Source organism: Micromys minutus (assembly GCF_963924665.1).
Source record: "Micromys minutus genome assembly, chromosome: 13".
Classification (NCBI taxonomy): domain Eukaryota; kingdom Metazoa; phylum Chordata; class Mammalia; order Rodentia; family Muridae; genus Micromys; species Micromys minutus.
In genome coordinates, this window is record NC_137982.1 from 42,593,341 (window position 1) to 42,615,631 (window position 22,291).

The 22,291-nt window shown below is 40.8% G+C and overlaps 1 protein-coding gene across 2 annotated transcripts in view; it reads right to left on the reverse strand.

Moving 5' to 3' along the window:
- ABCB11 (ATP binding cassette subfamily B member 11) overlaps nucleotides 1–22,291 on the reverse strand; it is a gene marked incomplete at both ends in the record, with an annotated part of 78,717 nt that overhangs the window by 3,447 nt on the left and 52,979 nt on the right. For both annotated transcript variants that reach the window (XM_080928015.1, XM_080928014.1), the window contains 8 exons: nucleotides 658–864; nucleotides 3,549–3,746; nucleotides 8,184–8,340; nucleotides 10,529–10,770; nucleotides 12,336–12,539; nucleotides 15,848–16,009; nucleotides 16,101–16,205; nucleotides 19,455–19,616. In XM_080928015.1, the coding sequence (XP_080784141.1) occupies nucleotides 658–864; nucleotides 3,549–3,746; nucleotides 8,184–8,340; nucleotides 10,529–10,770; nucleotides 12,336–12,539; nucleotides 15,848–16,009; nucleotides 16,101–16,205; nucleotides 19,455–19,616 (1,437 nt within the window). The remainder of the gene's footprint in view (nucleotides 1–657; nucleotides 865–3,548; nucleotides 3,747–8,183; nucleotides 8,341–10,528; nucleotides 10,771–12,335; nucleotides 12,540–15,847; nucleotides 16,010–16,100; nucleotides 16,206–19,454; nucleotides 19,617–22,291) is intronic.

Sequence of the window (22,291 nt, forward strand, 5' to 3'; positions counted from 1 at the left end):
CCAAGGGAGAGTCTCAGTAAATGAGAAAAAAAATGCATAGCAGAGCCTGCCAACTTTAGACTTGGCTCTGGAAAAGTAAAAGTCATCAAGCAGATGTGGCTTATACTCAGTGCCCACATGCCAAGAGGAAAGGATGGACGTCAGTTGCAGCAGCCGCTTCCTTTGTGTGGCTGTTTGTTTTCTGAACCCAGGGTTTCATGCATGCTAAAGAGATCTACCAGTGACCTTTGACCTCTGTGCCCTCATATTAAAGTTTTGGGGTTTCTTTGCATTTTGCAGATGGAGCAGACGATATCAAATTGGATAAGTAGGTATCCCAAAACTACATGCTAAGGTACTAGATGTGAAAGCTTGCATTCAAACCCATGTTAAAACTCCGGATTTCTTTCCACCAGGCTACATCAATGCTCTATAAGTATTGTTTTATATATAGCAAATTCCACAGCATCCGTTTTGTATTTGACAATCTAGTACTTTGTAAAATATGGTGATGGAAGGCATTTGTTTTACTTAAAGGACCAAAGCAATACAAGGTGCTGGGAGATAAATTGTCTTGTCTCTGAACCTCTGCCTGAACTACAGTCCTGATATTTTTGGGTATCCCACCCCTCCCCAGCCCTGCGTTTCTGGAAAGAAAACAACAGCCATGGTGCTTACGTCTGGGAGCGACATGACGAAGTCATGCAACTGGGCCTGCTTTGCGGCAGCTATGGCTCTCTCCACGGAGATCTCTTTGCTGTTGTCCCCATACTTGATGTTCTCCATTATGCTACAGTCAAACAGCACTGGCTCCTGGGAGACAATCCCGATGTTGGAACGGAGGAACTGAACATTGACTTTCTTGCTGTCACGACCGTCTATCATCTGCCAATAGAGATGACAACGGAGGGCACAGCATTTTAGCACTCTAGCAGTGACGGAAGGTCTAGCTGTGGAGTTAGGTGCTTAAGAGGAGACGTCCTCAAGAACCCTGGGGAAATCAATCAAATCGCCTGCGGAACTTGTTTCTGACAGGCACACCATTAAAGTTGACATTGATTACTTGTTTTGATGTTTTTCCCCCAAACTCTAGCTCCACAGATTTTATATAAATGAGAAAGAATCTCTGGACAGTATTTAGTTAAGAAAAAAATCTCCTTGTAGCCGACCATAGCCTCATCTGTACAGTTATGCAGACAATTTGTATTCTGAGGCTTTGGGAGCCATCCAATGAAGAGGGAGAAGAAAGCAGATTGGGATCAGGAACAGTGACAGACAGGTGTGACTGGGTGACGTGAGGGTCAAACCTGTGTCCTTGGTTTTATTGATATTATTCTCTGGACAGCTGAGATAATAAGTCCAGGGGAAAATGTATTTGGCCACTTAGTCACAATCACGGATGGAACCATCAGCCAAGAGGCACCATACAGTGTCTGCCACTGTATGATGAGAACACAGTGTCTGTTTTCTGGGTACTCACAGTCCAGAAGCCAGGGAAGCTCAGTCACAAAATAAGGACCATTTAAATTGGTTCACTTAAGATTCTGAAGAGTTGATCACAAATGTATAGTAAATCTAACTTATTAACTGGAAAGTAATTGACTATATGATTTCAGAAAAAAGATTTTTACATAATGCGATCAGGATATATTTTTAGATAATTTCTAAGTAGCGAATCAAGCAAACATTATTTTGGGGCAGGGGTGGGGAGGCAGAGTTTATACTCAGTCTGAGGTATTTCCCATATACCCATTTCTGCAAAACACAACTTGATAGTTACTCAGAAACTGAGATTTTTCTAGTTGTTATATATGTGCTAAATTATAACCATCTAGATAACAAAATATGGGGCTGGAGAGATGGCTAAATAGTTAAGAGCTCTGACTGCTCTTACAAAGGTCCTGAGTTCAATTCCCAGCAACCACATGGTAGCTCACAACCATCTGTAATGGGATCTGATGCCATCTGTAATGTGATCTTCTGGTGTGTCTGTGGATAGCAACAGTGTACTTATATACAAAATAAATAAAAGAATAGTTTTAAAAAAAACAAAATATGTGCCAAGCTCCGGAAGCACCTCCCATAGACAGTACAGTACACATCATAGATACTAAATTAATTGTCAAATATACTATACCTGTGTTTGGTAGCTTGTCGAGAAGCAAAGAGGATTTTTAAAAAATTGATTCGATCAGTATTTTCCTATATACAGTGCTCACAGATACATTTTACAAGGAGCTCACAAAGTGTACTGTGTCCTTAAATGCAAGACACCATAAAATGATTGCTCTCTTCTTGTCACCAGAGCATTTGGTGTGTGCACTCAGAGAAACACACTTTATAGACATGCTGATGCTGGAGAGATCACGTGTGGTGGACTGGCCTTGCCACAAGTTACAATCTCCCTAGACAACAGACGTGACAAAGCCTACATTTTGGGAACCCGAGACCTTTCATTTGTGCAAGTCAGATCTCTAGGGCAATGCATTGCCTAGGTTTATCCATCACCGAGTCCTGTCAAGTACATTACAATCTTCGTGTTTACAGTCAGTCACAGTGATGGTAATGGACCACAGGTAATCAATCCCTACTCCTCAAGTCCGTGCCTCCTGGATTCTGCCGAGATCTACCTGCTTCTTTGCTCTATGCAAGAGAGCCTCGCTTTTCTCTCAGCATTTCTCTTCAAACTGTCACCCGTCCCTGCTGCAGTGAAATCTACACTCTCAGGCAGATCAGAAGGAGTCTTGCGAAAGGTGTTGTGGAGGAAAACAGGTAAAAGAAGAGCCCCCGCGGCTAGTTTTTCACTTCTTAAAAACACATTGGCAGGAAGTCTAATCAAAGCGGGAGGACAGACTGAGATTTGGGGACACAGAAACAGTGACTGACCTGGAGAGCTCAAAATATGACGCAGTTAGGAGAGCTGTCTTTGAGTAGAGAAATCCAGAGGGATGTTATTTTTTTATTTAAAATCTTTATTATTTGATTATACAGTCTGGCGAATATATTACCCAGAAATAAAGGGAAAAAAATAAAGCAGGAAAAGAGAAAAAGAAGGACTTATAAGAGTAAGCAATGAAGTCACTCAGCAGTGTGTCAACTATCCCTGCCAAGACTTGGACAAGTTGAGTTGATCTATTAGTTAAGTGTAAGCTTCTTGGACCAGAATTGTGACAAGCTGTTTATTCCTGCTCCCTTGTCTCGCTTCCTTCTCACTGTGTCCCCTGTCACTCCACCTTTTCCATCCCCAGCCATTAGTTTTCTGACTAGTCTGCACTTTCTGCCACATTTACGGGTAACTGACTGTCTGTCAAATATGCTCATCTCCGGCTTTGCAGTGTGCCCCATTTTCTTTCCTTAACTGGTCAGCAGGCCATCTGAAACTGGGAAGAACATGCTGTTAGAAGCTGTGGGGTAGAATGAGGTCAACCAGCAGGTGATGGAAATGCAAAGAGCCATGGGGGGAAATGTCCAACACAAACATTTTAGTCTGGCAAGCTGCAGCCTTGGAGACCACTTAGGGGCAGGTCTTATATAAAAGATAACGTTCTCTCAAGCCTTCCCCTACTTACCACTGTTCCCTGATCGGGATCATAGAACCGTTCCAACAGCTGAATGCTGGTGCTTTTACCGCATCCACTGCTCCCAACAAATGCCAGTGTCTGCCCAGGATCAACAGATACTGAGAGACCATTCAGAACTTGGGTATCAGGTCGAGAAGGATACCTAAATTTACAGTCAATAAAATCAATCTTCCCTTGGAAGTTGTCCTGTGAATGAGAAGACGGGAATTACATACTGGAGCCTAGGGCATGGAAAGTGTACCTAATCAAATACAGTGCTATGAAAATATTAATTATGGAAACAACAGCTCAGTCAGGCATGTGGCTCACACCAGTAATCCCAGCACTGAGGAAGTTGAGGCAGGAAGATAGTGAGTTCACTGCAGGCCAGCCTGGGCTACATAGGGAGATTCTGTCTCAGAACAATGAATAGCACCACAAAATGACATTTTCTTTCCTGTGCTAGCTGGTGTTACAATAAGATAGACAAAGAAATTAAAGACATTTGACTTCTTTTTTTAAAATTCCCATTCTGAACCAAGGGCCTTTCCTTATCGCTTATTTCTTTATATTAAACAAAAAAAGGAAGAGAATAGCAACAATCAATGCGTCGTGGAAACCAGCTATTCTCTGAATGTTATTGTTCTTTAAAACAACGAGTTTAAAACAAAGTTGCTTGGAGTCTGTGCCACAAAGATGAATATTTCGGTGCATTTCAAACTATCTGGTGGGCAAGTTTCCGTTTCCTAGCTGCTGTGACTAGGACAACAGGAAACCTGGCTGTGAAAGGCTCTCTTGCAGGATGTTGACTTCAGCTATGCAGACACCAAAGGATGGTATTGCTGAATCATGTGAGAGGCCTCTTTTCATTTTTTGAAAAGGAAACTCTATGCTGATTTCCACAGTGGCTGCACTGCTTATATTCTCATAGGCAGAATCAGGGATCCTCTCTTCCCACAACCATTAGCGTATGTTGTCATTTATCTTCTGACTGGGGTGATATGGTCTTTCAAAGCATCTTCAGTTTGCATTTCTCTTGTAGCTAGGGATGTCAAATGTATTTTTCAAGTGTGTTTTGCCATTTTTATTTCTTCTTTTGGAGACTGTTGAGGAACATGGCCTTTATGGGTAGTTTGATTTTTACAGTTCTTTTTGGATCCTAACTACTATTCTTTTATCTGATGTCTACTTGGGAAAATTTCTCTGCCCACTCTATAGTTGCCACCCTCTGGGAGTGCTTCCTTTTGAGCAGAAGCTTTTTAATGTCATATAGTTCTATTTTTCAGCTCTTGGGTTTCTCATGTCAGCATAGATATCCATAAGTAACTTCATAAAGAATATATACATAATGGAATTTTATGTAGTCCTTAAAAATGAAGTCATGACATTCTCAGAAAAATGGAGGGAACTATAAATTACTGCACAGAGCAAAATAAGTAAGATTCAGGAAGATAAACACTATACCTTTTCCTTATATGAAAAAAACCTACATTTGTGGGAGCCAGGGCGATGGCTAAGAGGATGAGAGCACGCACCATTCTTCCAGAAGACCTGAATTCTATTCCCAGCACTCATTGTAGGGAGATAACTGCCTGTAACTCTAGCTCCAAGAAACCCAATGCCCTCATCTGGCTTCTGTAGGCACTGTATTCATGTGCACACACTCATACACAGATACACAGATACAGACATATACACATAAAAATAAAATATGTGTGTATACTTATATGTACCTGTGTAGCTCATAAAACTGCAAAAGAAGGAAGAGTTCGTAAGGTAGGGTATGGGGAGAGGGTCATTATACCCATGATCAGAAAGCAGAAGGGGAACTTGTTAGGTAAAGGAAGGCAACAGCTTAGGGCATTCTGGGAGCCTAGAGAGCTGAAGGAGGAAGTGACAGAGGGGCACAAATGATCATAAAGGATAATGATGCACACGTGTGTAAATGCCATGACAAATTCTATTGCTTTATAGGATAATGTAAAAAAATCAATTTGAATTACCATTTGAACTATGAACACTAAAAATGGGCAAAAATTTACAGAGAGTAATTTTATCAAGTGGAAGAAGAAATAGGGCACTTGATCAAAACTTTCATAATTTAGCTTAGCTTTACTGGTGTTTCGCTCTCTTGAACATAGGGAGTTTTTTTTTAAGATTTATTTATTATTTTATGTATATGAGTACACAGTCACTCTCTTCAGACACACCAGAAGAGGGCATCAGATCTCATTACATGGTTATGTAATGGCTCAACCACATGGTTATGAGCCACCATGTGGTTGCTGGGAATTGAACTCACAACCTCTGGAAGAGCAATCAGTGCTCTTAACTGCCGGGAAGATTTAAAACCCCTTGAAGATTAAATAAATGAATAGAAAGTGTATTTTATTGAATATTAAATTTTGGTAATTCACATGAAGTTAACCTAGATGAAGATGAATCAGCTCAGTATTGGTGGACAAAAAGACCTAGCCTTTATATTTCATGCCAAAATAGCAACAGAAAGCATGACCAGATAGGTCTGGAAAGACATGTATCTTCATTGATTCTGGAACTATGTGTTCTGTGTTTTAGGTTACAGAAAACTCAGCATTTGCTAAGGCTATGATTTATATGGGGTGTGTCTCACAATGCAGACCCTGGTGCGGTGATGTTAAGAAGTGGTATAGTACATTTCAGAGGTAAGAGGCTTGGTAAATAGTGACCTGATCTGATTATTGCTGTCATTCCTCTCAGAATGAATTCATATCATTTTGGGAGGCCTGGATAGTTCTTAAAAGGAGGTAATTATATGGCAATAACCACAGATGCTAGGAAAACATTTTATATCAGACTTTAAGATACATAATGTGTGCGCATGAGTGTGTATGTGTGTGTATTTGTGTGTACCTGCATGTGGTTCTAATGCAGTCACCCCATACAATAGGAAAATGTTCCCTTCAAAAGCCATAGACATCTATCTAACAGCAACTCCAGAACTAAGCTTGAGATATTTACCTATGAGTTGTTATCCAGGGGGTTCCTACCCCCCCCAAGACAATATAGTTTATTACCACTGCTCTTGGTTAGCTGCCAGAACGTGAAGACAAAACTCTACTGCTGAAGATACCATATCCTTCTGTTGCAAGACATGGAGAAATAAAGCTAGTACTGAGCTGGAAACCTCTCCAAGGGCTCTCATGCTATTCGAAGACCCTATTCTAGGGTGACATTATCTACAGTCCTAGCCAGCTGTGAACTTGTGACTCAGGGGAAATCAACAGCTGTCTACACTGGACCTGAAGTATGCTCAACTAGAAGGAATTCATACCTGGTATTGTAAACCTAGCAAAGAGAATCTCCATGGCTTGGGAGCCCATCTGCCTTAGAAGAAAGACCCAGTATTACCATGTTTCTAAAGTAGTTTAGTTTTCTAAATACTCATCTTTATATCCATAGATAAGTGCAGCTTTCACAATTCATCAAAACAAATCATTTTATCTTTTTTCCAGCAGACAGAGACTATTAGCAAAGTCCACAACTAGCCAAAATGCAGAAAAGAAGTGACTGAAGTGTCCAGCCCAAAGGAGACATCTCTAACATAACCCCTTCATCTAAGGCTCAGGAAACATCTTCAAAGAGAAGCTGCAAAGATAATAAGAGTCTGAGGACCAGGATGGCTGCTTTGCGGTGATCTGTTATGGATAGTACAGGAATGTTGTTTCCACGTGCCCATAGCAACACAGTTGCCTGTGCAAGATGTGCAAAGACCATACCAGATAACATACCAACTTGAATAGAAGAGAATTTCAGGAGGCCTCACCCCTATCAGGTACTAAGAAAGGAAAAACCAGCAACCCCTGCTCCTTTTCTCATAGAAACAAGACCCTAATCCTAAGGGGTCAGCCTTAAACACATGTAAATAAGGACTAACTGAATTTAGTGGGTGGTGTGTGTGTGTGTGTGTGTGTGTGACTAGTACAGGAGAAGAGACCATGAATTCCTGAGAGAGTGGCTAAGGAAACATGAATGGAGTTGGAGAGGGTGTGTACAAAGGAAGGGCAGTCATGCTCATATATGCAATCCTCACACTAAAACAAAAGGGTGCTCATGAAAAGAGACTGTTCCTCTCCACACTGTAGCTTTCTGTTTCACTGTGGTCCTTCCCCCACAATGCCTTTCTGTTAGGATACCACCCACTAGTCGACACTGTAGTCCTGGGGTTCTAAAAGCAGACTGAATGATGTAGCTATCAGATTGTGTACTCACAGCCTCCAAATTGTTATAAACATCAGGTTGGCCCCAAGCTTACAATTTTCCTCCCTTGGCCCCCTGACTTCAGGGATGACAGGGGCCTGCATACCAGCAGGCCCAGGAAACTTCTGTATATATTGAGCATCCTTGAGTTGTACTAATGGAAAGTGAACTGTCACATGTTGTTTTCCTACTCAAATGACAATAGAACACTTGTAAAGTTATTTGCTTCCTTTACATTTATAAATCTATTGTCTATTGTGAGTATATATTGTGAGCCAGGCTGCTCAACTTTAGACTGTAAACTGGAATAATCTAGCTTCGATGGCTCTTTTGTATAAAATGCACACACATGCGCGCGCACACACACACACACACACACACACACACACACAACCCAGTACTTACCCATTTTTCACCTGCTCCACTATACACATTAATTGGGGGTTTTCGGTCTAACAGTTGAAAAAGGCGTGCAGCTGATATTTTAGCTTTGGCATAGCTCGGGGTGTAAGAAAACGTTCTTCCAACAGCCGTTGCGCTCATTGCAACTGAAGAGGTCACCCTGCAAGCAGACAGACACCCAGGTAGTGGGAGGTGGGATATGGGCAGGCCTAAGAGGCAACAGTTGTAAATGGTAAGCCCAAACAGCCTGGGTAAGTCTCTTCCGTCATGTCTGCAGTTGTAGAGAGGCTAGTAGTTTTCAAATTGTGCTTTCTGTAAGAGGGTTGAGGGGTAGAACAGGCTAGAGTTCAGACCTCCAAACCCTAGATAAAATTATGTTTGTTTTGAAGGGGGAGTATCTTTGGAAAGAATTTTTTAAAAAATGACCAGATTGGTTTGGCTTTCTTCCCACTGCAACATGTTGATAAGCATGTAAAAGATAACGCTGAGAAATGGAAGCACCTATTCTACTCTGAGCATGAATAGAAGCCATCCTTCGGGCAGGAGAAGGAAGATGAAATAACCTGTATCCTTTGTTTGCCCCCAGCTACTATCTATATCAACATGGACGTAAGGAATGAATGAACAAATGGATAAATCCGTGGTGAGAGACAACCTTGCTAATGCCTGGTCCTTGAATGTGCATGGCAGCCCATAAGGCTGCCCATCAGTGCTGCCTTTCCCAGCTGGCATAGTTCACATCTTCATGGGATGGGATGATAGATAGGGAATGTGCAAGGATATATGTTACTGCTCAACTTGTAATCAGTGATTATTTCAAGATTGGAATTAGAAATTTACATTCCCCAGGGTCCCAGGATAAGGTTTAAGAGACTGAAATGTTGGGGGTAAGGTGAGAAATGATGGGAGATAACTTTCTAGTTCTTAGGGGAGAAACTGGAATTTCCTACAGGCTCTTGATTCTCCCATTCTGGCAAATAATTTGTTACATACCTTATGTAAATGGGCAAAAAGAACCCAACAGTTGCTAGTCCCTCTTCTTATAGCTTTTTTTCATAGTTTTTTTATTAGATACTCTGTATTTACTTTTCAGATGTTATCCCTTTCCCCCACCCTTCTCCCATCTCCCCGCCCCATTTGCCTTCACAAAGGTGTACTCCCTCCTAATTACCCTCTCCACCCCATTATGTAAGTGTTTAGAAAATTTAGAATTTTCTAGTAGTTATGGGTGTAGTGGGTGGGGTGGTTTGAATATGTTTGGTCAAGGGAGTGGCAGTATTAGAAGGTGTGGCCTGTTAGAGTAGATGTGGCCTTGTTGGAAGAAGTGTGTCATTGTGAGCATGGGCTTTAACACCCTCCTCCTAGCTGCCTGGAACTCAGTCTTCTCCTAGTGGTCTTCAGATGAAGATGTAGAACACTCAGCTTCTTCCACACTGTGCCTGCCTGAAAGATGTCAGATTCCTGCCTTGGACAATGGACTCAACCTCTGAATCTGAAAGTCAGCCTCAATTAAATGTTGTCCTTATAAGGGTTGCCTTGGTCATGATGTCTCTTCACATCAATGGAAATCCAAACTAAGACGATGGACTAACAGGAAAGTGCTGGAAGAAAAATATCAGGGGAGAGGATCATGTTTCCATACCCTCTAAATTTAAGATTTTCTCTGCCTTCACTACCACCTGCTACCATCCTCATATGCACTCTTACTTAGGCCCTTTCCTGCTTAGGAGTAAGCAGGCCCCACCTTGAAAAACTTGGCCCATCATGTCTCTAATCAGAGAAAATGGCTAGAAATCGGTTGGTTTTGTAAGCAAGGAATAGGGTTAAAATACAATAGTCCTCGGGTCCATCTTGTTCAAGACCTTGAGGGTCTGAGCTTTAATGTGTAAATATAATTGTAACAGTTTAACTCATGATTCATCTGCTTATAATCATCTTTTCTTTTTACTCTTCCAGTCCAAATGTAGATTTCAGTTCTCAAATCCCTAAACCTAGGCTTAGTTGTGTGTCTTTTGTCAAAGAGACCCCCATAAATGAAATACAGAGAGACTCGAACATGCAATGTAGGATATGCTTCTTCTGTTGCATTTGAAACTCTAAGATCATTCATGAAGAAAATGAGCTCTCTTGATACTGAGGCCACTGGAGAGAGACATACACACAGGAGTCTGTGAGACAGCCAAGTCCAGAAGAACTATTTCACACCCTATAGAACCTTGAAAAAGAATAAGCCCAGCTGCCTTAAGAGGGGAACACTTTACTGGGTAGCAAAAAATCAAAGTGACAGAACTGAGCAATAACCCCTCCCCCTGAATCTCATACCATATGACCACTTGGAGATTCCTCACCTGAAAATGTTGCTGAAGCTCAGACCTTCATAGGCTATTAAGTGACCCCCAAATCTATAGGCGGCAGAATTTGCAAGAAATGTTATCGCCTGGGAAAAGGCAAAGCAGAATCCGTAGATATTTGCCTTTCTAATGGCAGTCTTGTAGGACGCTTCCAGCTCAGCCTCAAAGGCTTTAATAAATCTTCCCTCCACTCCAATTCCAGCGACTGTGCGGATGTTGCTAAGGGCCTCGCTGGTGATCTGAAAAAGGAAAGAGTCTGAGGAGACAAAAGGTAGGAATATCTCTTTTCATGACATTGCCATGGCTGGCAGAAAAGAGCACAGAGAAGTGTCTGGGAACAGCCAAACAAAGCACAGGGCCATCTGCCACTTATACTCCATCTCTTCTTAATTCTAGCATGGCTTCATTACCTCCACTTGCTGAGGGAAGAGACAATGTGAAACAAGGTCCTCCCATGCTTGTTCTGAACAAGCTTTAAAAATTGTTCTGCTAATTCATTTGAAATGTCTAAAATGCCGTCTTTGAATGTCTTCATGAGCAAAACACCTACTTATAATTTTTGAAGCACTAGAGACTATTTTCCAAGAAGTTGCCACCCAGTAAACCATCTCCTCTAAAAAGACATAAAGTTCATCTTTATTTTACATTAGCATCTGTTTAAATGCAGTTTTAAGGCCCGCTGTTAATGAATTGGGGTACTCCATCATTAAAGATGCTATTTTCTACACTGGCACCAGAAAGGCTGTGACTACTTGGACAGCATCACATCCTCTATCTGAAAAGTGATTGAACACATTCATGAGTGAATTTATGAAGCTCGGAATGCCTATTCTTGGGATCCTATGTTCAAGATCTGCTTGGCCTTCAGTCTGAATTCAAGGCAACTCTCACATTCTCAATATTTAAAAGAAAAGAAAAGAAAAGTATTTGGGTATAGCTTAGTTTTAAAGTGCTTACAATAATATAATATAGGCTCAGTAAACTCTGTATTTAGTCTCTAGTATCAAAAAGCAAAACCAAAAAGAATTCATGTTATATATGATTGATTGATCCCCAGGCCCTCCTTTTCACTCTCCCTCCCTCCCTCCCTCCCTCCCTCCCTTTCTTCCTTTCCCCCATCCCTCCCTCTCTGTGTATTTTTATTGCTTGAGACAGCATCTTAAGTGACCAGGCTGGACTCTAACTCACTATGTAGCATAGAATCATCTCGAACTTCTGATCTTTGGCCTCTGCTCAACCTGTCGCCAGCCACTCCTGTCCCCGGAGTTCTGAGATGGTTGCAGGTTGTGCCACCATGCCCGGCAGGTGTGGTTTTCTCCCAGTTGACAAATGTGTCATCATCCCCTCACTCATTCCTTGGATTCAGATATTACTTACAATAGACTTTTTAAAAAATGCACACCTAAATCCTGAATGCATTTGAGTTCTACACTGGAGCTTATGGTTGTACTTGAGAAAGACATTTGCCATTTGCTTAGCAAATGCTAAAGTGTCAAAGTTTGAAAGTATAGGTTTTCTGTGTGGATAGCAAGACTTGGGGTAACCATTTAGCTAAGAAAACGGCGGCAGCAGCAGTAGCAGCAACTCCTCTAGTAGAAAATGTAGAATGAATAGCCAAGAAGAAATCAAGCATATAAAAGTCTATGTTTAGCACACTTCTTACTTGCCTGATCAAGCTTATACATCAAAACTTTATCGTCCGAGCTTCTGGGTAGAGACAAAGGTCTCTTTGTCCTTCTCATTTTAAACAGTTTACTTGACCACCACCTAGCCTTAAGAAGGAAAATTAGGTCTATAAGATTACCTGACCAGCCTTCTCGAGAGCTTGTTTGTCTTGAGAAGCGAATCCTGTCAGCATTTTGGTCTGTACAGCTCCAGATAAAGCCAAGAAGGGGAAGAAGATTGTTATAACCAGACTGAGCTTCCAGCTAAAGAGGAAGGCAATGAGCAGGGCCACAATGATGTTAGTGAAAGAATTGACCATCATCCCAACTTGAGAGCCCGTAGCCTGCAAATCAAAAGAAAGCAGCCCATCTCAGACACTCTCTCTTTACCACACTAGTATGTGACAAGCTATTTTATGCTCAAAGATTCTTTTTTACTGTGATAAAATAGTCATGACAATATTTAGGTTTTTAGCCATTCCTAAGTTTGTAACTCAGAGACATGAAAAACAAAAACAACTGCATCAGGTACTCACAATGGTGTGTGGCCAACACATTTATGCTCAGTCTCTCTCATCTTCTCCATCTCTGAAACTCTTTACCCATCACATGATGATCTCACCTTTCTCCCTTGAGCAACTGGCAGTATCTATCCTATTCTCTGTCTGTATGAATTTGCCGTTTTAGCTACCTCATAAAAGTGGGGTTATATAATACTTAAGCTTATGTGTCTGGGTTATTTTGCTAAGCATTTTTCAGGACCTGTCTACATTGCAGAGCATATTACAATTTCATTTCTATTGAGGGTATAAACTTTAGGTTGTACATATAGACAACATTTTGTTCATCTATTTATCTACCAGTGGGCTGTTGAGTCCTTTTGACTGTTGTGAATAATAATTTTGAAAAATGATCATCAAAAATTCTGAAGATGAAGAGACAATAAGTTATATAAAAATATAGTTGGAAATTTGCTAGCAAACTACACCAAGTAGAAGAAAGAATATTACAAATTGAGTAAGGGTTCTCTTAAAGTATCATATTCAAACAAAAATAGAAAATGAAGAGACTTTACAAAATCTTTGGGGCACAATGTCATGGTTTGAATATGCTTAGCCTAGAGATTGGCATTATATGAAGGGGTTGCTTTGTTGAAGTAGGTGTGGCCTTTTGGAGTAGGTGTGTAACTGTGAGCAGGGACTTAAAAATCCTCATCCTAGTTGCCTGGAAGCTAATATTCTGCTAGGAGCCTTCAGATGAAGATGTATAACTCTCAGCTCCTCCTGCACCATACCTACCTGGATGCTGCCATGCTCCTGCCTTAATGATAATGGACTGAACCTCTGAACCTGTGAACCAGCTCCAATTAAATATCCTTATCAAAGTTGTCTTGGTCATGGTGTCTGTTCACAGCAGTAAAACCCTAACTAAGACACACTAAGTCTCTACATCATTGATTGACATAGGTAAATAAAGGTTAAAAGTATAAAAACATATTCAATAAAACAAAATCAATAAAATTCCTTAGCTACAGAGTGAGACTCTGTCTTAAAAACAAACAAACAAAACCCCCAAAAACCAAACAAACAAAAAAAGAGGAAGAGGAGGAAGAGGAACAAGAAGGAGGATGAGAGAAGAATCTATTATGTAAAACAACGATTATGCAAATAGCTAAGATGGAAAAGAACTAGAATTTCCTCAAATAATTAAAAGTGATACTCTTCAGAGGATCCCGCCATCCCATTCTTGGGTACATATCTAAATCTGTACATCTATGTTTATGGTAAAACTAGCCACAATGGTAAAAGTATGGGATTAGATTACATACCTATCAGTAGATGAACAAACAAAGAAAATACAATATATTTATGAAATGAAATATAATTCACACATAAAGAATAAAATCCTGTCAGGTGCAGCAAAACAGATGAAGTTAAAACATCCTTCTAAGTGAAATAAGATAGAAATTAAATGTACTTTCATATTCTTTCTCATATATGGAAGCTAAAAAAGGCATGTGTGTGTATACACACAGGCACACACAATTTGCATTGCAAAGGAATGGGGAAATTGTTGAGGGTTGTAGGTTATAGTAGATGAGAGGTGGAGGGACATGATCAATGTATGGTATATGCATGAGAATCCCATTAATTTATACTATTCATGTTCAAAATAACAACATGTGATAGTACATTAAGAGTATGTATTGCATTATTTTTAAAATGCCCCTGTAGAAGAATATATAATGATGAAAAGATGCTTCCATCAGAATTTTTTGGGGGGATAAAGAAAAGCAGAAATGCCCCATATACAATACTTCTAAGTGTATGGAAGACATGGTTACCTATAAAAAAAATCAGAGAATCAAAAGGGGTGTGTTTTAGGGAGCTTCCTTTAAGATAGTCCCAGGTTCAGTGAAACATGTAATGCTTTTGTGTTCTGTTTGAGCTGGCTAGGGGTTGGGGCATACTACACAGAGAACAGCACTTCTGTTAGAGGGAGCTTTTCCTTCCAAGCTTCACGGGTCACGCTTGTTTCCTTTTCACTTAGAAAGTGAGTAGAGAGTTGGGAGGTAGATTTGGCTCTCATCACTTTAATCCCAATCGAAGGCTTTAGAAAGGTCCAGACCGATCATACACGGCTGTGTTAAATCTCTTGCACAAGGTTACAGTTTGTGGATTTAGAAACCACAGCTTTGTCTCCCTGGGTCAGAAATGTAGCTCTTTGAAGTATTAGAGAGAGGCAGGCTGTGGGGGGAGAGAAGAAGGAGAGAAGGGGAGAAGGGGAGAGAGGGATAGAGGGAACATGAGAGGGAGAGGAAGAGGAAGAGAGAGAGGGAGAGTGGGAGAGAGAGAATGTGTAAACGCTAACCATCTTTTCTTTTTCCTATTTCCCAAGTTGGGGGGGGGAGTGTCTTTCAAAGATTGCGTGATTGCTCACAACACACAACATAATTCTCGATGCTCAGGTGAAGATGCTTCCACATCCCTTTTTCTCCCACTTTTTCCAGCCATGGGTGAGGCTGGTGAAATCTAACCTCCTGGGTCTTAGAAACATCTGAGAAAACATCTCAGTTGCTAGACTCAGAGTATGAAACCCCAATTCTAGCAGATTAATTTATGTCTTAACACTGATTCTAGGCATGCCTAAGGGACACTGTTGTGTCCCTTACAAGGCTGTGGGTTATCCCAACCTCACAAGTTCTCATTCTGGAGGAACTATGGGTAACTTTCAGAGTGTTCTACAGTATGAACATCTGTGTAATATACCCCTGCTCCCCACCCATACATTCTATGACTAAATGTGTCTCTTTAAAATTCAGATCAAAGTCTAATTCCCCACTGGAGAAGTATTGTTAGAGTCTTTGGGTATGATTAGATCATAAAATGCTGTCTTCCCAAGTGGGATTAATAAAACCGGGATAAAAGAAGGTGGCAGCAGCCCCTCTAACCTTCTGCCACAGGAAGATAGAATCTGAAGGTACTATCTTTGAGTCATACTCTTACCAAACATAACCTACCCCTGTCTTGATCTTAAACATCCAAACCTACAGAACTGTGAGAAAAAACGTGTCTGTGTTGTTTGTAAATTGCTTCATCTAAGGCGTTTTGTTACAGCATCCCAAATGGAAGAGGACCCTCCCAAGGCTTACCCCTTGAACTTGGGAAGCATCTGTAGCAAGCCTAGTTGTCAGCACTCCAGGATTATTTCTGAGGTCATCGAACCAGCCGATATCTTGTCCTAACATTGCCTGGAAACCAAATTTACGCAGCCTCTTTGTGAGGAGCTCTCCAGATCTGGCAAAAGTATAACCCTAAAATATAAAGAAAGAGTCTTTGGTAAGATTTTCACACGAAAAATGGGTGGTACAGATAAGCAAATCACATGGTGAAAATAAAATTTACCTGCAGAAACTGTGTGAAAATGGATACACAGCCCAAGATGACAAAGAATAGACACATGTTGTAAATCTCTGACCTTTGTTTTTCTTTATCGAGGAGTGAAAACGTCTTTAGAAGATAATAAGTAGGGAAGAAGCTTGTTAGTATAAACTATAACAAAATAAATACACTTTAATACATCCAATTAAACAAATTTTCACATTAGTTCAATCCCGTGGAATCACAGTAACTGTGAAGCCTAACATCAGTATAAAGATGAGGGTCATCATGGGCAGGTGCAGAGCATCAGCTGTATTGAATGGGCAACTGCAGCCAAGGATGCTGCTGATGGAGGGAGACAAGGAGCACCGAGGAAACCTGGAACTTCCTCATAATTTTTGCTGTAAAACCAACACTGTCTGTTCAAAATCATTTTTTAAATGTCTTCATTTTAAAGCACACTAATTTTCAAACCAAAGCTACTGATAAGCATTATGATATATTTTTAATTGGTTATGTGGCAGAGTTTCTGGAAGACTTTAGCCAATGGCAACAATTACACTCACACACACACACACACACACACACACACACACACACACACACACAAACACACCACTCTATGGCCAAGATGGTTTGATTTAAACAGTGGTGTTTGCTTTTCCTCTGACATACATAGATGAAAAAGAAAGAAAGTATGGCCAGATCACAGCTATCCTTCAGGAAGTAAGGAGGCAAAGGAAGAAGGAAGAAAGAAGAAGGAAGAAAGGGAAGAAATGAGGAAGAGGAACAGAAAGAGAACTTGAGAACACCAGCCTGTGTGTGTGTGTTTGTGTGTGTTTGTGTGTGTTTGTGTGTGTGTGCTTGTGTGGGTGTGATTGTGGGTGTGTGCTTGTGTGTATATGCTTGTGTGTGTGTATGATTGTGTGTGTGCTTGTGTGTGTGTGCTTGTGTGTGTGTGCTTGTGTGTGTGTGCTTGTGTGTGTGCTTGTGTGTGTGTGCTTGTGTGTGTATGCTTGTGTGTGTGTATGATTGTGTGTGTGCTTGTGTGTGTGTGCTTGTGTGTGCTTGTGTGTGTGCTTGTGTGTGTGCTTGTGTGTGTGTGCTTGTGTGTGCTTGTGTGTGTGCTTGTGTGTGTACTTGTGTGTGTGTGCTTGTGTGTGCTTGTGTGTGTGCTTGTGTGTGTGCTTGTGTGTGTGTACTTGTGTGTATGCTTGTGTGTGTGCTTGTGTGTGCTTGTATGTGTGTGTTTGTGTGTGTGTGCTTGTGTGTGTGTGCCTGTGTGTGTATGCTCTTGTGTGCTTGTGTGCATGTGTCCCTCCCCACCTCCCTTTTGCTCTTCAGATTCTCTCACAGACCCAGAATTAGCCATTTGGCCAGTGAGCCCTAAAGAGGATTGTCTGGTCTCCCCACAGCTGGATTGCATGTGTGTGCAGTTTCTCATGGGGGTTGAAGTCAGACCTGCATGTTTCCATGTAAGCCCTTTATTGACTCCAGTCTAATGGTTCAGAAATAATTTGAATAGCAAGAACAATGCCAGCGTTGAGTTGCTTAAAGAAAACCATTTATTCAACACATATTTGCTGAATACCTACTATGTGCCAAATAAATCTCAAAAACAATACATGTATTATTGCATTCATAAAGCTTCTCTGTGAAACTAAACAATCTGTTTCTCTTTTTTCCATGTGTCTTGTCTCTCCATAAAAACAGGAAATACAGGTTTCAGGGCCTGCATTGCTCAGTGAATAATAATACTTGATTCTGGAACTAGATGTATTGAAAAAGGGAAACAGAACCATCTCCCGTTCTTCACCATCAGGTCAATAGAGGCCTGATCTTGTCCTCTATCCCAGACTAATACCAGAAGGATGGCGAGTAAGCAAGCCATGAATACATATTTGTTTGATAGTGGGTGCTCCCTATTATCTTTCTGCCTAATGAGCATCTTCCTCACTTCCTGGAAACCTCACAGGGACCATACCATAACTGTGATGCAGTGATATCAAGTCCCTAGCATGATATCTAAAGGAGGCCATTCGCAAATGCTTGTTGGATAAATAAAAGAACATGTGTTTCTATTTTGATGCTGTACCTACTAGGAAATAAAGAAATATACATTAAGTATTTTAAAATATTTCAGCATAAAAGGTTGTGTCACCATGTAATCAGAGACTCAGTTAATTAGAGCTATGTTTCCAATTGCCTGACTTCCTGAAAGCAATGTGTTTAAAAAATGGCTAGAGACATTTCTACCCGGACGATTCTGCTGCTGGACTAGTCAGGTCTTTCCATACAAGTCCCAACCTTGGGGGAAGCTTACTTTCTGTGGTCCTAAGTTTTACCAGGGAGGTGAGAAGAAAGGGATTTAGAGAAAGAAGCCAAAATGTGAGTTTTCCAAAGTATAACTCTGGCAATATGGTGTGCTGGCAAGCCCTTGAGAAATTTGACAATGCCCTTACAGGTATGGCTGTCCTTTTTTTTGTTGAACTCACTGTGTGTTTGAGTATGAGTGTGTGTGTGTGTGTGTGTGTGTGTGTGTGTGTGTGTGATTGTGTAAGAGAGCTCTGCGAAAATACAACAGTGCTTTTAATTATTAAATGTGTTGTAATAAGGTAAAAACAGAGCCTGTCTCTACATCACAAGTGGTGTAAATCCCAATTCCACCACTTGCTCCCTTTACTGAGTTCTCTTACCTTTCTTTTCCTCCTTTATAAAATGGCAATAGCGCCCACCTCCCCTGTCACCATAGCAATTGTCAGATGGAAAAGAGCAAAACTCCGAGGAAGTGAAAAAATGAAGATGAGCTTCTTCCTTCTCTCAGCTGTATTGTTACTTTATTTTCTCCCCAGTCCCACCCATGTCCTCTGAATTTGGTCAGTTGCAGAGCAGACATTTGCCCACCGGTACTATCAAGAGCTCCTTAAGTCAAGCTTTGCACCCCAGTGGTCCAGCAAGATTTAAAATTGCCTGAAAATCCTCTGTATTGTTACTTAACCAATGCTTTTCATACACAATATCAGCCCTCTGGCAACCTCAGTCTGCAGCCTTATTTTTATTTATTTATTTATTTATTTGTTTGTTTGTTTGTTTGTTTTCCATAGTGTAATGACTGTAAGCCCTTGCCAGTCCCAAATAAGGTATGTTTGACATCGCCTTCTCATTTTCTGTATGGTGGAGACTCTATGAATTGTTTTAGAGCTGGGAGTGGAGTATTGGGGTGGACAGGAGAATTAGCAACAAACAAACAAACAAACAAACAAAAACCCACCAAGTGTGTTTAAAGAAGAGGTATTTGATTGGATACAGTACTAGCCAATGGTTTAAAAACAATGAGAATGTACGGACAGAATACAGTTAGTCCAGTTGTTTGCTTACCCCAAGGAGCTGGCTGAATAAAAGGGTGTAGATGGGTGTGATGGCCCCATTAATGGCTGCACCCAAAGCTCCTGTCAGTATGTAGGGCCATTCTGGAATGTTTAATTTTAGAATCCTCCTAACTGGGGCAGGTTCAACTTCTTCCACAAGCATGTCGTCATCCTTAGGGAAAGAAAGGATTATGTTACCCAAAAGTATCTATTTCCTTTGGTCCTCATAGGGTAAGAATCACAGGCTGGTGCTAATGGTGGCACACGGGTTATGGGTGACTTCAGAGACACCTGACATGTGGTGACTTGTTACTGGTATTTCTTGGGACTTTGCCCTGCCTCGCTGGGGCAGGGCTGTTCCCTAAATGATGAGTAGATAGTGTTCTTAATAGCACATAGACGAACTCTCAAGCAGTAAGAATTATGTTGTAATTTTTGAATATAGCTGATTTTTAAAAACAACATTGCTCTTTCAGCCACGGCAGCCATCTTCCAGTTAACTCGCCCAAAATGACGAGCCCAAAGGGAAAAATGAGAGGCACTCGGTCTATGTTCTCTAGGCCTTTCAGGAAACATGGAGTTGTTCTTTTGGCTACATACATGCGAATCTACAAGAAGGTGATATTGTAGACATGAAGGAAATGGGCACTGTTCAGAGAGGATTGCCCCGGAAGTGTTCCCACGGCAAAACCGGAAGAGTCTACAGTGTCACCCAGCATGCCATGGGCATCATTGTAAACAAGCAAGTGAAGGACTAAGAGGATCAATGTGCGGACTGAGCACATCAAGCACTCAAAGAGCAGAGGCAGCCTCCTGAAGCTGGTGAGGGAGATCGATCAGAGGATAAAAAGAAGCCATAGAGAAGGGCACCTGGGTTCAGCTGAAGCGCCAGCCTGCGCCGTCCAGAGAAGCGCACTTTGTGAGGACTAGGGAAAGGAACCTGAGCTGCTGGAGCCCATTCCCTATGACTTCATGGCCTAATGTACAAAGAGAAATAAATGACCCAGACTGAAAAGTGTTTTTCTAAAAAACAAAAAACAAAACAAAACAAAACAAAAACATTGCTAAGTGTATTTACTTATTACAATGGAGAACTTGGGGAAGTTTCAAGGTATATTTTATATACATATCAAGCAAGATTCTCTAAGCTAATAATTGTTGGAAGCTCTGGGACAGGCCAGTGTAGCTGAGACATGTTTAATTCACAGTGATCTTGTCCATGAGTCCGCTCCCATAACACAATTTATTTCAAGGTGGTGTTTGACCCTCTTTGCATTTCCCTATGGGAACTGGGAATTGAGCTGGAGAACCAGTGCAAAGATGCCAAGCTGTAGGTACTGTCACCCTCTGAGTGGGTACTGTCACCCCTCTGAATAGCTCAGTATTTATCTCTGACTCGGGTGCATTCTGCCCACATCCTCAGAACTGTGTTGGACCATCTAGATGGCTTTCAATATGGCAAAATTGCCCTTCGTAGGTCTTGATAGTCCAGATCTGGTTGCTCACAGACTCATAAATGTCAGGCTAGCATTCTCTGAATTCTACGTGTCCCCTAATGACCCTGTTACGTTGTAGGTAACTATTCATAGCCTAACAAGATGGAACCTTTCTTGTTTTTTTGTTTGTTTGTTTGTTTTGTATAGCAAAGTATCTCTAACCTTAAGCAATGAGACATTTAAGGGAAATATGAAATATTTTTGCAACTTGAAGAATTTTGTCATCAGCCACTAAAAAAGAAAACAATTGATCTTGAAGAAAGTTTACTGTCCCAAAACAACGTGAATGGTATAGAAAGCCTGTCCCCAGACAATGGATTATTTTATTAAATTTTATTTGTTATATTTAAATGAACAGCAGAAAAATAAAAAATATATATTATATATGTAATAATACATGTATATGTGTATAACTAAAGTCATTCCAGAAAATACAGTGGCCTCTTATCTACTAATATAGAGGGTTCTGTGCTTGACAGGATTTTCCTAATTTTTGTTTGTTTGTTTGTTTGTTTGTGTGGGCTGGAGGAAGATCAAACTTCCTACTAGAATTTTATCTCCTTTTTTCTACACTTTCTTATACTGGTTTCTGTGTTCTAACAACAGGAGTCTCCTACTCTGGGATTTAATGATAAGATAATAGATATGGAAAAAACAAAGCTTTTCCAGATGAGCCAACACTGATAGGCATTTTTATGAGTCCTGTCTCTGTGCTGTCTCTAAGATAGGAATTAATCCACAAGTCAGCTGTGAAGCTACAAGACTGTAATATATCGCAACCTGACTTGGTTTGTATATATTCTATCTTTGTTTTTTAGGTCTACTAAAAAAAAAAAAAAAGACTCATGGGGGTTGGAGAGATGGCCCAGTGGTTAAGAGCACTGAGTACTCTTCCAGAGGTCCTGAGTTCAATTCCCATTGTGGTGACTCACTCACAACCATCTGTAATGGCATCTGAAGCCATCTCCTGATGTGTCTGAAGACAGTGACAATATACCCCTAAAATAAATTTTATTTTATTTTAGGAATTTTTGTTTTGTTTTATTTTAGGAAGGAGGGAAGGAAGGAAGGAAGGAAGGAAGAAAGAAAGGAAAGAAGGAAGGAAGGAAGAAAGAAAGAAAGAAAGAAATTCATAAATATTAGAGACTGAAGTTTCTACTCGGTAGATGTCCCTTAATACCAAAGTTAACCTGATAGGATATTTACCATCTGACCCCACTTATGGGAGCTAAAGTTACAGACAGCTTGGAGAAGAGGAACCAGCTGAATCTATCATTAGCTGATGCCCTTCCAAATATTTTGCAAATACTCCGAGAGACCACAAGGTGGAGGTAATTGCTCTGTGGAAGTA